The sequence below is a fragment of the Festucalex cinctus genome, chromosome 1 (genome assembly GCF_051991245.1).
Source record: "Festucalex cinctus isolate MCC-2025b chromosome 1, RoL_Fcin_1.0, whole genome shotgun sequence".
Classification (NCBI taxonomy): domain Eukaryota; kingdom Metazoa; phylum Chordata; class Actinopteri; order Syngnathiformes; family Syngnathidae; genus Festucalex; species Festucalex cinctus.
In genome coordinates, this window is record NC_135411.1 from 20,615,481 (window position 1) to 20,630,715 (window position 15,235).

A 15,235-nucleotide genomic window follows, 5' to 3' on the forward strand; every position below is an offset into this window, starting at 1 on the left:
AAGTATATTAAGTTTGAAGTTAGTTGTGCAAACAATTATCAGCACTCATTACATTAACTATTGATATCAGTTGAAGATAGCATTATTGTGCATCCCTAAACTTAACACCAACATACTTTTCTGGTCACATTCAGAGCAAGTAATTGAACAGGCTTTTATTTGACAAATGAGGTACATGTTAGATAATGAACAGAAAGGCTTTTGCAAAATATCTTGAAGTGGAGTAGTTTTAGCCATCTAGTTGCCTTGACAGGTGTGTGACGTGCACAGTTTCTCCAGATCTGTAGAAGACAAAATGAAAAGACAATGTGGATGTGCTTCTAGTACAAGATCAGATTTTAACATGCTTTGAGGGCAGTTTAAGCCCAAACATCCAAACCTGGAGTGGAGTCAGTGCACTGCCTCAGTGAGGTCATGGCATCCATGTAATCTGGTCCCAAGAAGGTCTTGTAACTGCATCCGCTTGGCACCTCCTGGAGACACTTGGTGGAGTCTTTGAAAAGGAGGTTCTTCTCAGGTGCAGACTCAAACATAGCGAAGGCGGGGTTGCTGCCATTTCTGCCGAAATGCGTCTGGAAAGATGGAATAGAAAATTCGGGAAAATAAAAGAAGACACTTATGAGGCAATAAAGTACTTCCTACCTGCTGTTCCTGAAGAATTTTGACAACAATATCACGCGTCTCAGGCCGGGTCACCACAGCGTGTGCTGGTGAGGCTGCCAGGTGGCAACAGTCAAAGTCCGTGACTGGCACTGACCCATTGGTGGGGCAAATCAGCTTGTAGTCGCTGCTTGAGACATTAGCAGCCCATACTGGGCCTTTTCCTGCAATGAAGAACAAATTTGACATGATGCTTTTTTTTGGGGGGGGGGGGGGGGGGGAGGAGTAATTTATGAGTCATGTTACCATCACTGTTTTCTGCAACAGTTGTATGTTTAAAGAAGGCCACGTCACCAGCACCCTCAACAAGACATCTGAAAAGTAGACAGTTAAACTAGCTTCCATCTACCAATGCAGCAGGGTGTAATTGTGGTTAGTACTGCCATTTCAGTAGAGCTGTTATCTTTCCAGGTACTCCAACTTTTAGCCATACTCAAATTGCATGGGACCTTAAAGTGAAGACTAAACTGATAGTGAAAGCGAGTTTGCTTTTTTTGGTTCCCCTGGATGCATGGACCTGGCTTTATTTGCCAAAAGTCAAATCACTATTCCAGTCAGATGGGACTGAAGGCAGCAACTTCTTAATATGCGCCGCTGAGGCCATGTGAAATAGAACACCATTAAGACTTTACCTAAAGGCTCCAGCGTAGCCATAGTACTTCTCATCTGAACTGGCCTGGCACTTTGCTTTATCATACACAGTTTTGCCACTGCCTGCACACTGAGTGCAGAATGGTGAACCTGCCGGGGATCCGGGGGCGCAGCCGCTACTGAAGAACTTGGCTGAGGAAACAGCACAAGGCAATGCTGTTAATGTTTTAGGCAATAGGAGTTACCTGTGGTAGTAAACTAGCAACTGCTCCTACATTAATTGTAATGTGCTACACCAGTGTTGGCAAAGTTTGAAAATTAACTGTTCAACGAGCTGTCATTCATATTGGTTGCCTGTAGGTGTCCGGCTAAAACACTTGCCATCTCAAAAATGGCCAATTAAAATTTAGTAATGCATTTCACATACAAGTGTACTTACTGAAGTTGCAGTCATTGGTCTCTTTGTAGATTTTACCCATGGGGATGTTCCAGCCGGCGGTTCTGCCAAAGCCTGTGTGGCAGGACCTCTTGCCCCTCAGAGTGGCCCAAGTCACACCAGAACCCTTCTTCACCACAGCGACGGCATAATAGGAGGATGCTGAGGCTAAATAAACGATTTAAATAAATCTTAAGAAAAATGACACTGCAAAGTGGTCTATCAAGTTCATTGAAACTGAATAGTAGTTTGTCCATGTCAGGCAAGCAGTTCCAGCTGTATACACTTTGCATCCAAAGTCAACTAAGACCAACAATGACAAGCAGTACAAGAAAATGGATTTACCTCCATCTTTGTCGCATTTCGCTGTGGAGAGAAAAGGCAGAAATGTTACTTGCAAGCCAGAATCAACACAAACAAGTTGCTCTTTTTACCGTCATCATACTGTTCCACCATGGCTGGAACCAGACCGCACTGTCCAGCGGTGTACACCTCCCCTCCATCCACTGACATTGCATCTGCATCTTTGCTCTAAAGTGAAAGATAAAATGGCTGAAATCCTCTTCAATAGAAAACTCTTGTGTCCTGTTCTATAGGAATCTCCAGCCAGTTATGTGAATGAGTCAGTTTATATTCTCCATATTATATTACACCGAGTGGGGAGTATGAGAATTTGCCATCTTTTGGATACTTGATTGTATTTGGCAAAAATTATGATGGTGAGAATTATAACATGTCAGACTTCCATAATGTAAAGATATTGATGTGCGTGCCATTTCCAAGGGGCCTCTACAAAACGTGTATGCGGTACAGATTTGTCATGTTACCACAATCATCTTCAGGCACTCTTCCACAGTTGGTGCACTCCGGCACAGAATTTTGTTTTTGCCATCCACCATGCCCTTGACCCTCCATACGTCACATTTCCAATTTTCGCTCATGCCCACAGAACACCATGTGATGGCATTTGATCCGGCTGCAGTAATGTCTGAAAAGTGATGTAAAATTTTCCTTAAAGTGTTCACCTGTGGTCAATTGAGTTTGTTACCTTTGTTGAGGGCGCGCACAATGCCCAAGTAGCTGGCACCCAGATACAGGCAGGCGCTGACGTTTGCAGGCAACCTGACAAGGTTTTCAGTTGAGTCTTTGAACATCAGATTCTTGGCAGGTGCATATGCTTCAGAGGAGAACAGGTCAAAGTCCTATTTAAAAAAAAATAAAAATAGGGGGGAGTTCCCCAATCCCTCCATGAATCTACTCCTACAAACAATCATTTCTGAAATCAATTGCGAGTCTCCTACCTGCACTGTGTTGAGGCTGGTCCAGATCAACTCAGCCAGCTGTGGGTCTTGGCGGGTGACCACGGCATGAGCGGGTACCCTGGCAAGGTGGCATTCCTTGTACTCGTCAATGGGTGCTCTGGTGTTGTCCATGCACAGCAGCTCGTAGTTAGCCTTCATGTTGTCTGCAAGGATGGGGGAAGAGAGAGAAAAAAAACAAAAAAACAAAAACAAAAAACAGTGCAGTGAGTCTTGTTCTAAATATTAAGATCTTTGTAGCACTGTACACACATGGCAGGAAAATGTTGCAGTTTATCATTCATCTCTCTTGATCCCAAATGGGTTCAGAGACAAGAGCTGTGTGATGCTAAAAGTGAAGCTTTTATACAGTTTTAAAAAAGTAATCAACACAAGGCAGAGTATATTGAAGGTACTCACCTGGTACAGTCAGATGCTTGACAAACGCCACATCACCAGCATCTTCTACCAGGCACCTAGTAAGAGTTTTTGCCCATTTTATTTTAATGAGAAGTGCAGTTAAAAACAAAAAAAAAACTGAGTGGGGAGGACTGCTCACTGGAATGCACCACTGTAGTCATAGTAAGGTTCGTTGTGAGAACGTGAGCAGTCTCCCTTGCAGCTTGTACACAGTTGGGAACCCTGTTCTGCTCCAGGGGCACAGCTCTTGGAGAAGAAGTTTCCCACAGCTGCACACATACAAAAATAATTGTTGGCTTCACAAAGCAAAGTAGTTGAAATCAGGTCTAAACAATGGCATCACTCACCAGCCTCAAGAGTTTCAGCCTCAATGCCTCCCCAATTCAGCACACCCAACTTCATCAGAGTGCCAATTGGGATGTTCCAGCCGGCAGATTTTCCCAAGCCAGTGTGGCAAGATCTCTTCCCTTTCAGGTCTCGGATGCCGAACCCGGAGTCCTTCTTAACCACAGCGACTGCGTAGTAGCAACTATTTGAATCTGAACAGATTCAAGAATTGTGTTATTTGGGGTGGATAGAAGTAAGGGATTTCCTCTATCAATTCTACAGAAGTGCATTTTCTGATATTGTCAATTTAAATCAGGGGAGGGCAAACCATTTCAGGATTGGAGTTGTTGGAGGTTTAGCTTCTCCAATATATGATCAGCAAGCTCTGCACAAGCCTGAGAACGATCATGTTGATTGGAATCATCTGTGTTGAAATGAACTTACAGGACTCGGCCCACCCCCGATTTAAATTAATCAGGTCAAAACACTACTCAATAGGGGCTTTTCCACAACTGGAACTTATCAGTTTATGCGTTTTTCCACCAACAACAACAACAACAATTACCAGGGTAATTGAATTCCACCAGGGGGCATCCAAGTACTCTCAGCAGCAGGGTCTTGCTGAGCAAGGCTGGAATGCAATGCACATGGCTGATTGGTTGGTCAAATGGGGGCGGGGGAGTGTTTTTACATTGGCTGGCATCTAACTCATTTGAATTACGGAGAACTAAGACACTGGAAATAATTATGAATTCAGTGCTGAACTTTTGCAACCAAAAACTCCCAGAACTAAAAAAAATCCTGGGCTTGTTGGTGGAAAAGCCACCATTGATCAATAAAGTTCCATACCATTACTTAAGTCTTCATGGTTAATGAATGATTGACTTACTGGCACCATAATCCTCAGCAATTATGGGATGGAGTTTGTAGTCCTCCAGGCCAGCAGTGTAGATGTCTCCTCCATCCAATGTGATGGCATCTGCTGCACCCTCCTGTCCAGACAAATTGAGAAAAAGAAAAGTGACATTAGCCACTGTTGCCAACTTGCTACATTTAACTTTTCTGGCTCTCAAGAGACTAGCAACAAAAACAGGCAAACTAGTTTTTACGTCTCTAGCCCTCTATGCAAGCATAGGAAGAAAGTTCAGGATAGAACCTCTACCGTTTAACTGTGGCATGTTCAAAATACTATACAGACATTCTATTTAAGATCCACTTGGGAAATAAATACACTCACATGAATGGCAGTGATGCATCCCAAAGAATTAAGTCTCCTGACGCAGGTGAAGACTGGCGCCTTGACGGCAAGGTCCAAACACTTCTGGTGCTCATTGTCAGATATGACGCACCACCTCACATGCTCGGTGGTGGCCGACAGCACAACAGCTACTGCGTGGGGAGTGGAGGGAATAAAGTAACACAGCAAAGTAGTGCATAGGATGGAGTAGTACCTCATAGAGCAAGCATACTAGTGATGACAGTTTACCAATCGGGACTCAAATATTTTACATAGCTACTACTGCAGCAAACTGGTAAGGTTCAATTATGAGCAAAAAATAAATAAATTAACTATTAGAGCCCTGTGATATCCTGATCAACAATGTACTATTGGGTAATGTGCCATTTAATTAAGATAGCCTCAGCCATGGCTAAAAGCTGGTGAATATTTTTTCATATGTAAAATATTGGCCTTTACCAAAGTAGCTGAGCAGCAGTAGCGTAGGACTTGGAGGTGATGAGAGGAGATGCTTCATGGTGGACCGTCTCGAGGTCAGCAGAGTGAGCTGCAGTCAGAGTCCTCTTATAACCACACTCTGGACTAGAGGAGAGAGCAGGTGCGATAAGTGACAGTCTGCTCAAGTTTCCTCACTTGGTGGGTGTTTTTATGAATGCAGAACTGAGAGGGTGGCGTTTCACCAGCACCCCGCAAATGTGACAGGCTCATTGGCTGAGGTCAACTCACAAGTATTATCTCCCCCCAGAATAAATACATAAAAGAAATGACAGACTGAACAGAACCAACCAAACTACTAGGTACCATTTGTAAAGCTAGACATACTGGCAGGGGGAACCTGGTATGAACCTAGTCAACAAGCAAGCAAACATTTTGACAACACAAACCACCCTACGTTGTTCAGTTACCTTGTTCCTTGTGCCACAAAGTGAAGAACACTGAAGAGATGACCACCAAGTCCTCACCACTCCTTTTATTTCTTGTCCAACCTGAGTGCTGATTGACCTCAGGTGCTGCAACCAGCTGGGCGGCCAAAGAGGTAAGGACGCTCCTAGTGGTGGCCAGAGGAAATGAGGGAGAGCCATGGCTGCAGGCAAGATTGAAAATTAATAGATATGATGCCATTAACCCTTTCCAGTGTCTCAAAAAATGTTACACTGTGTTTTGAATGAGACCACAGCGCTTTATTATATATATATATATATATATATATATATATATATATATATATATATATATATATATATATATATATATATATATATATATATATATATATATATATATTTATTTATTTATTTATTTATTTTTTCAAATAAAAACATCAACTCAATTTTATTTTTAAAGCACTTAAAACTATCTATATAAAAATTTGTCACGTCGTAAAAACAAAACAAGAATAACAAAAAAAAAACAAAATATCAGGTAAATAAATGAAATTAATCCTAAATTAATAACAAAATAATTCGATAAGTGAACAAGTATATATGTAATGTGTCATTAACACAAAATACAGCAGACACCACAAAACACTCAATGATGATTCTCATGCTGAGTCAAACAAAGCCAAAAGAAAAACAGTGATTGATTGATTGATTGATTGATTTTATTTGGTGATAATACACAACATATATCCAATCACTCAGTCAGCTATCACCGAGGATAAAAACACAATAAAGCCAGAAGGCTTATTTCCATTGTGGTCCTCAACACATAACATAACAAAAAACAAGAGACATAAAAGACATAATTTCATCAACAAATATTAAGTTAAAATTTCAAAATTCAAACATTCAAATTTTCAAACATTACGTAGCATTAAATAATTAAGAGTTGCTTTGTAACCATAATTTGAGAGCCATTTTAAAAACATGTAAAGATCCACTCATTTTTAATTCTTTTGGCAGTTGGTTCCATTGTACTGCTGCACTGTACAAAAAAAAACTGTTTTTACTCATTAGGGTTTTAAATTTGTATGGTACAAAATCTGTTTAACTACCTTGTGTAGAATACTGATGTGTTTGGCAAACGAGGGAAAACACATCAGTGAGCTCGAATGAGTTTCAAACCAGCCAAGTCCAGATCAAGAGTGGTGATGAAGGGCAAGGCCAGCAACAGGTTCCGATTCAACACCGAAGGGAAACAACTTCCATTCATCTTCGAGAAGCCTGTTCAGAGTTGAGGCAAGGTGTTTGATAGTAGCCTCTGCATCAGTTCAGTTCACCTGCCAGGAACAGAAGCAAGCAAATGCCAGCCTGGGATTCCACCTAGAATACTGTGGCCTTTACTTGGTTACGAGGTCCGCATATTCACAGTGGAGACCTTGGGGAGCAAGTTCTGTAGCTCCCTGCGGAGATAATTGGGGTTGCCCAGAAGTCTCAACATCGCCCGAAACAGGAACAGCACGTCGGCAGCCGGGACTGGCAGCTCCTTGTGGACCTGGAGAATCAGTTAAGATTCCCACAGCACACCACCAGCACCACCTTGAGGCCAGACATGCTTCTGGTCTCTCTGAGGCCCCAAAAACCACCATCATTGAACTGAAGGCATCATGGGAAGACCGCTTGGGGGATGTGAGTGAAATGAAGAGGACCAAATGTAAAAATCAGGTCATCGGCTGTTGAGAGCAGGACTGAAAGGCAAAGTGTATGCCCGTTGAAGTAGGCTGTAGAAGGTCTTGTGGCTCAGTCACTTCACAAAGCCTTTGGCATAGTGGGCATCACAGGAGGAGCAATGACTAGAACCATAAAAATGAACTCTAAATTTCACAGGTAGACAGTGAAGAGAGCAGCCAGAATTGTACAGTAATGTACAGAAAAATATTGCTGCCACAACAGAACAAAAGCTCAACAATGAAACAGCAGTTTGACTTCAGCAAAATTGTGGATTCTTTTAAAATCCTAGAGGTTTCTAAACACAAACTGTCATAGATCAGCACAGTTATGTAGCCAATAACCTTGATTAAAAGACAAAACAGACCTCACTTGCACTGGAAGGAATTGCTTCATTTTGCCCAATGTGGAAGTCAAACCTTTCATTTTAATGTGAACATGTTAAAACAAAAGGTGGGACTCATGAAGTGAGGTTACATTCAAATCTTACTTAGGTTTAAAATGGCCAACTCACACATTAAATGAAGTTCAACCAATTTTCATATACCATTTAGTTACCATCTTGCCCAAGGAGAATTAAGCAGCCAGGATTTGAACCAGCAACCCTTTTCATTTGACAGCCTGCATTACCAACAGAACATTTCAGTAACTGCACTACAGCTAGTATTTATGAAAGGTTGACTTTTGTGATTGATTAGGGATGGAACAATATCCTAATATATAACTCACATTATGGGGAGTTTGGGGAAAAAAAAAAAAAAAGTCACAATATTGTAAACAAATAAGCTTAAAAAAAAAAAAAAAAAAAAAAAAAAGCCACAAGAGGGTGCTTGAACTGCACAAATGACGGACATGCTGCTTTTAAATATTGTCAACATGACAATACTGTGGCAGTTTAAATATATGGCTCATATTACATCCCTAGTGATTACAGCAATCATTTCATGTTAAGTATGAAAAAAGTTGCCAACACCTAGCCGTGTGAGTATTATTCAAGTATAAAACCAATTCACTCAATTTTCTTATAAGACTGTGTAAGCCTAAACAAGCAGGGAGACAGTGGATAACTCAACCATAGGTTGACTACAACACAAACGACTCAGCAAGTCATTTAAGAGGCTTTTATTTGATAATGTGCAGAAACAGTTTGCAAAATGTCAGTGAGTCACATTAGATATGTTGATTTCAGTGGCATCAGTATGCATTGTGGAGAAGGTTGAGCCATCTAGTTGGTTTGACAGGTGTGGGAAGCGCACAGTTTCTCCAGATCTGTGGAAAACAAAATGCAAATTAGGACAATGGATGCGTTTCTGGTATAAGATCAGACTTTGAGGGAGGTTAAACGCCAAAACAGCCAAACCTGGTGTGGAGTCAGTGCACTGCCTCAGTGAGGTCATAGCATCCATATAATCTGGTCCCAAGAAGGTCTTGTAACTGCATCCGCTTGGCACCTCCTGGAGACACTTGGTGGAGTCTTTGAAAAGGAGGTTCTTCTCAGGTGCAGACTCAAACATAGCGAAGCTGGGGTTGCTGCCATTTCTACCGAAATGGGTCTGGAAAGATTGAATAGAAAATTTTGGAGAAAAAAAAAAAAAGGATGACACTTATAAGGCAAAAAGAGGACTTCCGACCTGCTGCTCCTGAAGAATTTTCACAACAATATCACGAGTCTCGGGCCGAGTCACCACAGCATGTGCTGGTGAGGCTGCCAGGTGGCAAGACTCAAAGTCTGTGATTGGCACTGAACCATTGGTGGGGCAAATCAGCTCGTAGTCACTGCTTGAGACATTAGCAGCCCATGCTGGACCCTTTCCTGTAAGGGAGCACAAGTATGACGTGATAGGATACGATGCGAGGTGGGGGTTGTTATAGTCATGTTACCATCACTGTTTTCTGCAACAGTTGTATGTTTAACGAAGGCCACATCACCAGCACCCTCAACAAGACATCTGAAAATAGGGGAGAATTATTCAATTAACTCACTTCCATCTACTAATACAGCATTCTAGGTTTTAAGCTACTATCCATGTTAATCTAGGGGGCATGTGTAATAGTGGTTTGTACTGCTGTCTCGGCGGCATTACAATCATTTGCCAGGTACTCCAACTTCTGCCTCATTCAAATTGCACGGTACCTCAAACTAAAGACCAAACAGACTGTAGTGAAAGCTAGTTTGCTTCCACCCCCCCATACTGTGCAATTGGCTGGCAAAGTCCAGGATGCATATACCTGGCTTATTTTATTTCCAAAAGTCAAATCACTGCTCATCAAAAGTGAGTTGGGATAGAATACAGCCACTGAATAATCTCTGCTGAGGCCAAGGGCAATAGAAAGACTGATTCTTTCCCAATCAAGACTTTACCTAAAGGCCCCAGTGTAGCCGTAGTACTTCTCGTCTGAACTGGCCTGGCACTTTGCTTTATCATCCACAGTTTTGCCACTGCCTGCACACTGAGTGCAGAATGGTGAACCTGCCGGGGATCCGGGGGCGCAGCCGCTACTGAAGAACTTGGCTGAGGAAACACAAGGTAATGTTTTTTCAGTAGTTACCTGTGGTAGTAAATTTGCAAGGCTGCAACCACAATTGTGTCACACCAGTGTTGACAAAGTTTTAAAATTTAAACTAGTCAACTAGCTGTCATTCATATTGGTTACCTGTCGGTGTCCTACAACACTTGCCAATTAAGTTTAGTAACGCATTTCACATACAAGTGTACTTACTGAAGTTGCAGTCATTGGTCTCTTTGTAGATTTTACCCATGGGGATGTTCCAGCCAGCGGTTCTGCCAAAGCCTGTGTGGCAGGACCTCTTGCCCCTCAGAGTGGCCCAAGTCACACCAGAACCCTTCTTCACCACAGCAACAGCATAATAGGAGGATGCCGAGGCTAAATACACAATTTGATTTAAATAAATCTTCAGAAAAATGACATTGAAAAGTCATGAGTCAGGTTCATTTAAACTGAATAGTAGTTTGTTCATGTGAATGTCTGGCAAGCAGTTCCAGGGGTGTCCACTTTTCCATCCAAAGTCAACTAAGACCAACAACAAGCAGTACATAGAAAATGGGTTTACCTCCATCTTTGTCACATTTTGCTGTGGAGAGAAAAGGCAGAAACTGTTATTAGCAAGCCAGAATCAACACAAACAAGTTGCTCTTTTTTACCGTCATCATACTGCTCGACCATGGCTGGAACCAGCCCACACTGCCCAGCGGTATACACCTCTCCTCCATCCACTGCCATTGCATCTGCATCTTTGCTCTAAAGTGAAAGATAAATGGCTGAAATCCTCTTCAATAGAAAACTTGTCATGTTATCTAGGAATCTCCAGCCAGTTTATTCTACATGGCCTTTTATTCCACTTAGTGGCAAGTGTGAGCATTTGCCATCTTTTAGCTACCCACTTGTAATTTGAGCCGATTTGGCAAAAATTGATGCTGAGAATTAGAACAAAGTGTAACATGTCATACATCCATAATTAAAAGATACTGGTGCGCCAATTCCAAGGGCCTCTACAAAAGTGTATACAGTACACATTTGTCATGTTACCACAATCATCTTCAGGCACTCTTCCACAGTTGGTGCACTCCGGCACAGAATTTTGTTTTTGCCATCCACCATGCCCTTGACCCTCCATTCGTCACATTTCCAGTCCTCGCTCATGCCCACGGAACACCATGTGATGGCATTTGATCCGGCTGCAGTAATGTCTGAAAAGTGATATAAAATTTTCCTTCAAGTGTTCACCTGAGGTCAACTGAGTTTATTACCTTTGTTGAGGGAGCGCACAATACCCAAGTATCTGGCACCCAGATACAGGCAGGCGCTGACGTTTGCAGGCAATCTGACAAGCTTTTCAGTCGAGTCTTTGAACATCAGATTCTTGATGGGTGCATACGCTTCAGAGGAGAACAGGTTGAAGCCCTGATTTTTAAAAATAAAATTAAAGGGGATGCGTTCCCCATCCCTCTAGGAATCTACTCCAAACTCAGTGGTTTATCGAAGAAAAAGTGTGCCTCCTACCTGCACTGTGTTGAGGCTGGTCCAGATCAACTCAGCCAGCTGTGAGTCTTGGCGGGTGACCACAGCGTGAGCTGGTACCCTGGCAAGGTGGCATTCCTTGTACTTGTCAATGGGTGCTCTGGTATTGTCCATGCACAGCAGCTCGTAGTTAGCTTTCATGTTGTCTGGGAAGGGGAGTAATTATTAAGCACATTGGTGCCATTTCTGCTACAGTTTAGAAACACCAAAATTCAACCATGTTCTACACATTCAAATCTGTAGCTAGTTCAATGACCACATGGCAGGAAAGTTAGTTTCTAACACATCCCTCTAGATCAAGTGAATACCCATTCTGTTCTAAGATGGTAAATTCAACGCTTTGTTTTATTTGGTGATGTCAGCACAAACTTCCAGTCAGTCTGGTAATGATAACCAGGCCAGAGGGCTTTTTCTATTGTGGTTCTTGATATAACAGAATGACAAAGGGCAACATTATTTCATCAAGTTAAGTTGAATTCAAATGTTCATCATTCAAGTAAAAGCTAAGCATAAACCTTTAATGTATTTATATAAAAAAGAAACCACCTACAGTTCACCCATAGGAATAAACAAGGCATAGGACATTGAAGGAACACACCTGGTACAGTCAGATGCTTGACAAACGCCACATCGCCAGCATTATCCACCAGGCACCTAGGAGTATTTTTTTTTATGAGACCAACTAGAAAAGGCACTATACAAAATGATTTTCCACCTTACAAGGCCCTCAAAGCACTTTACATTTTGACTACTCAATCACCTACAGATAGAAAAGCTGCTTTAAAACTTTATTGTAATAAATAAAAAAAGTAACAAATAATCGAGTGTGGCAGCACTGCTTACTGGAATGCACCACTGTAGTCATAGTAAGGTTCGTTGTGAGAACGTGAGCAGTCTCCCTTGCAGCTTGTACACAGTTGGGAACCCTGTTCCGCTCCAGGGGCACAGCTCTTGGAGAAGAAGTTTCCCACAGCTGCACACATCCAAAAATAATTGTTGGCTTCACAAAGCAAAGTAGTTGAAATCAGGTCTAACCAATGGCATCACTCACCAGCCTCAAGAGTTTCATCCTCAATGCCTCCCCAATTCAGCACACCCAACTTCATCAGAGTTCCAATTGGGATGTTCCAGCCAGCAGATTTTCCCAAGCCAGTGTGGCAAGATCTCTTCCCTTTCAGGTCTCGGATGCCGAACCCAGAGTCCTTCCTAACCACAGCGACTGCGTAGTAGCAGCTATCTGAATCTGAGCAGATTGAATGATTTCATATCATTTGGAGGAGAAAAAAAAAAAAAAAAAAAGATCAAATCCATTTTATTGAAAAGTGGATTTTCTTATATCAATTGAAAAGAGGGGTGGGCAAACTATGTGCTTAAGGGCCAGAGTCCTGCAGGTTTTGGATGTTTTCCTTTTCCAACACAGCTGATATGTTCAGTTGAATACCAAGCGCTGCATAAGAGACTAATCCTGTTGATATGGATCAGCTTGTGTTGGAAGAGGTAAACTTAAACCTGCAGGACTCCTTCCCTCGAGGATCAAGTTTACCCACCCATGATTTAAATTCAGGTTAACACTACTAATTGATCAATCAATCCCACACCATTACTTTGAAGTCTTTGTGGTTAATGAATGATTGACTTACTGGCACCATAATCCTCAGCAATTATGGGATGGAGTTTGTAGTCCTCCAGGCCAGCGGTGTAGAGGTCTCCTCCATCCAACGTGACAGCATCTGCGGCACCCTCCTGTCCAGACAAATGGAAAAATTCATATTAGGAACTTGAGGGGGAGGAGAGAAAAAAAAGTGAGCTGGCCACTTTCTGAACATCCAGTGTTGCAAACTTGCTACATTTAACTACACTGGCTCTCTCAAGAGATGAACAAAAACAAGCAAATTTTTGTTTGTACTTTTGCCAGCCTTCTACACAACTACATGAAGAAAATTCAGGAGTCGAACCTCTAGTGTTCAACTTGTAGACAAGTCTATACCGTCATTCTATTTAAGATCCACTTGGGAAATAAATACACTCACATGAATGGCAGTGATGCAGCCCAAAGAATTAAGTCTCTTGACGCAGGTGAAGACTGGCGCCTTGACGGCAAGGTCCAAACACTTCTGGTGCTCATTGTCAGATATGACGCACCACCTCACATGCTCGGTGGTGACCGATAGCACAACAGCTACTGCGTGGTGAGAGGAACAATTACATAGCAAAGTAGTGCATAGGGTGTAGTAGTAGTATCGCAGTGCAAGCATACTAATGACAGTTTACCAATATGGACTCAAACATTTTAGATAGCTACTAGTGCAGCAAACTGGTAAGGATCAATTGTGCACTTTGGAGAGAAAGGGGATGGGGCTTTTATATCCTGATCAACATCCATATACTAGTGGGTAATATGCCATTTAATTAAGAGAGCCTCAGCCATGGATAAAAGTTAGTATTTTTTACCACAGTAGCTGATCAGCAGCAGCGCAGGAGGTGATGAGGTGAGATGCTTCATGGTGGACCGTGTTCAGGTCAGCAGAGTGAGCTGCAGTCAAGAGTCCTCTTATAACCACACTCTAGACTAAAAGAGAGAGCAGGTGCGATAAGTGACAGTCTGCTCAAGTTCCATCGCTGGGTGGGTGTTTTTATAAATATAGAATTTAAGGGGGGTGCAGTTTTTTTTCTAATTGGGTGAATGAATCAAGGTAATACAAAAACTACACCATTTGTCAGCTGAGTTGTATTAGTTAAAATAGCGTTATAACTGTGCCTAAATGCTAAGTTTAACTGAAAATTTTTATCCAAAAAACAAGTTTTACAGTCATCAAGACAAGACTTCCCACTACAATTTGTTTACAGCAATGTTAAAGTCAAATTCAACAAATTAAGTGAACGCTGAATGTTTTGTTCCATATTTACACAACTTCAATTAGCATAGTTTGAATCTGTTCATCAATTTTAGTTCAATGCTAAAGTAAATTGCTAATTAGCATTTAGAACATCGCCAAGTAGACAGACAACTAAAAAAAAAAAATACAATTGTCCATCAAAAAGTAGCACCAACTTAAACTATAGTACATGAAATAAAAGTGATGCCATCATTTTCAGCATGTGATGCTTAGCAAGCAGAACCACCAAACCACAAGCTGTTCTAATAAGTACCAGCCCAAGTGAAAACCAAGTAAAACAAAAGCTTCAGAACGCATGTCAAACAAGGGTAGAGGTAGCTGTGGGAAAAGAAAGCAAACATTGTGACAACACAAACAGACGACCGCGCTACTTTGTTCAGTCAGTTACCTTGTTCCTTGTGCCACAAAGTGAAGAGGAGAGAAGAGAGGACCACAAATTCCTCACCACTCCTTTTATATCTTGGCTCACCTGAGTGCTGATTGACCTCAGGTGCTGCAACCAGCTGGGCGGCCAAAGAGGTAAGGGCGCTCCTAGTGGTGGCCCGAGGAAATGACGAAGAGCCATGGCTGCAGGCAAGATTGAAAATGAATAGACATGATGCATCAATCCGTTCCATGTTCTCAAAAAAAAAAAAAAAAAAAAGTTGCGATGTATTTGAATGAGAACATAGAGATTTATAATATTACATTTTATAAAAACATCAACTTAACTTTATTTG

General features: G+C 41.8%; 2 protein-coding genes across 2 annotated transcripts; both read right to left on the minus strand.

Annotated features, from left to right (window-relative positions):
• Positions 1 to 129: 129 nt before the first annotated feature.
• LOC144019278 (serotransferrin-like) lies at positions 130 to 6,043 on the minus strand. The gene is made up of 18 exons (XM_077522239.1): positions 5,875 to 6,043; positions 5,429 to 5,551; positions 4,970 to 5,121; positions 4,622 to 4,724; positions 3,753 to 3,944; positions 3,545 to 3,674; positions 3,406 to 3,461; positions 2,989 to 3,152; positions 2,736 to 2,889; positions 2,515 to 2,675; positions 2,122 to 2,218; positions 2,033 to 2,053; positions 1,691 to 1,855; positions 1,293 to 1,443; positions 907 to 974; positions 643 to 824; positions 380 to 572; positions 130 to 281 (listed from the first exon to the last, which is right to left on the minus strand). The coding sequence occupies exons 2-18, from the start codon at positions 5,484 to 5,486 to the stop codon at positions 238 to 240; spliced, it is 2,091 nt and encodes a 696-aa protein (XP_077378365.1). The 5' UTR covers positions 5,487 to 5,551; positions 5,875 to 6,043; the 3' UTR covers positions 130 to 237.
• Positions 6,044 to 8,685: 2,642 nt separating this feature from the next.
• On the minus strand, positions 8,686 to 15,012 carry LOC144019286 (serotransferrin-like). Its single transcript, XM_077522251.1, has 18 exons — positions 14,905 to 15,012; positions 14,071 to 14,188; positions 13,650 to 13,801; positions 13,260 to 13,362; positions 12,671 to 12,862; positions 12,463 to 12,592; positions 12,218 to 12,273; positions 11,602 to 11,765; positions 11,349 to 11,502; positions 11,128 to 11,288; positions 10,743 to 10,839; positions 10,652 to 10,672; positions 10,300 to 10,464; positions 9,941 to 10,091; positions 9,460 to 9,527; positions 9,210 to 9,391; positions 8,939 to 9,131; positions 8,686 to 8,847 (listed from the first exon to the last, which is right to left on the minus strand). The coding sequence occupies exons 2-18, from the start codon at positions 14,120 to 14,122 to the stop codon at positions 8,804 to 8,806; spliced, it is 2,085 nt and encodes a 694-aa protein (XP_077378377.1). The 5' UTR covers positions 14,123 to 14,188; positions 14,905 to 15,012; the 3' UTR covers positions 8,686 to 8,803.
• Between the last annotated feature and the right edge of the window lie 223 nt (positions 15,013 to 15,235).

What these genes read in the sequence shown, in the direction of transcription:
- LOC144019278 (XM_077522239.1), bottom strand. Translation starts at nt 5,486, where the DNA reads ATGAAGCATCTCCTCTCATCACCTCCAAGTCCTACGCTACTGCTGCTC. An exon ending in GAAATGCGACAAAGATGGAG is followed by an intron (nt 1,856 to 2,032) that starts GTAAATCCATTT and finishes TCGTTTATTTAG; the next exon opens with CCTCAGCATCCTCCTATTAT. An exon ending in AAATTCTTCAGGAACAGCAG is followed by an intron (nt 573 to 642) that starts GTAGGAAGTACT and finishes CCATCTTTCCAG; the next exon opens with ACGCATTTCGGCAGAAATGG.
- LOC144019286 (XM_077522251.1), bottom strand. Translation starts at nt 14,122, where the DNA reads ATGAAGCATCTCACCTCATCACCTCCTGCGCTGCTGCTGATCAGCTAC. An exon ending in TGTGCGCTCCCTCAACAAAG is followed by an intron (nt 11,289 to 11,348) that starts GTAATAAACTCA and finishes ATCACTTTTCAG; the next exon opens with ACATTACTGCAGCCGGATCA. An exon ending in TGTTGCAGAAAACAGTGATG is followed by an intron (nt 9,392 to 9,459) that starts GTAACATGACTA and finishes GCTCCCTTACAG; the next exon opens with GAAAGGGTCCAGCATGGGCT.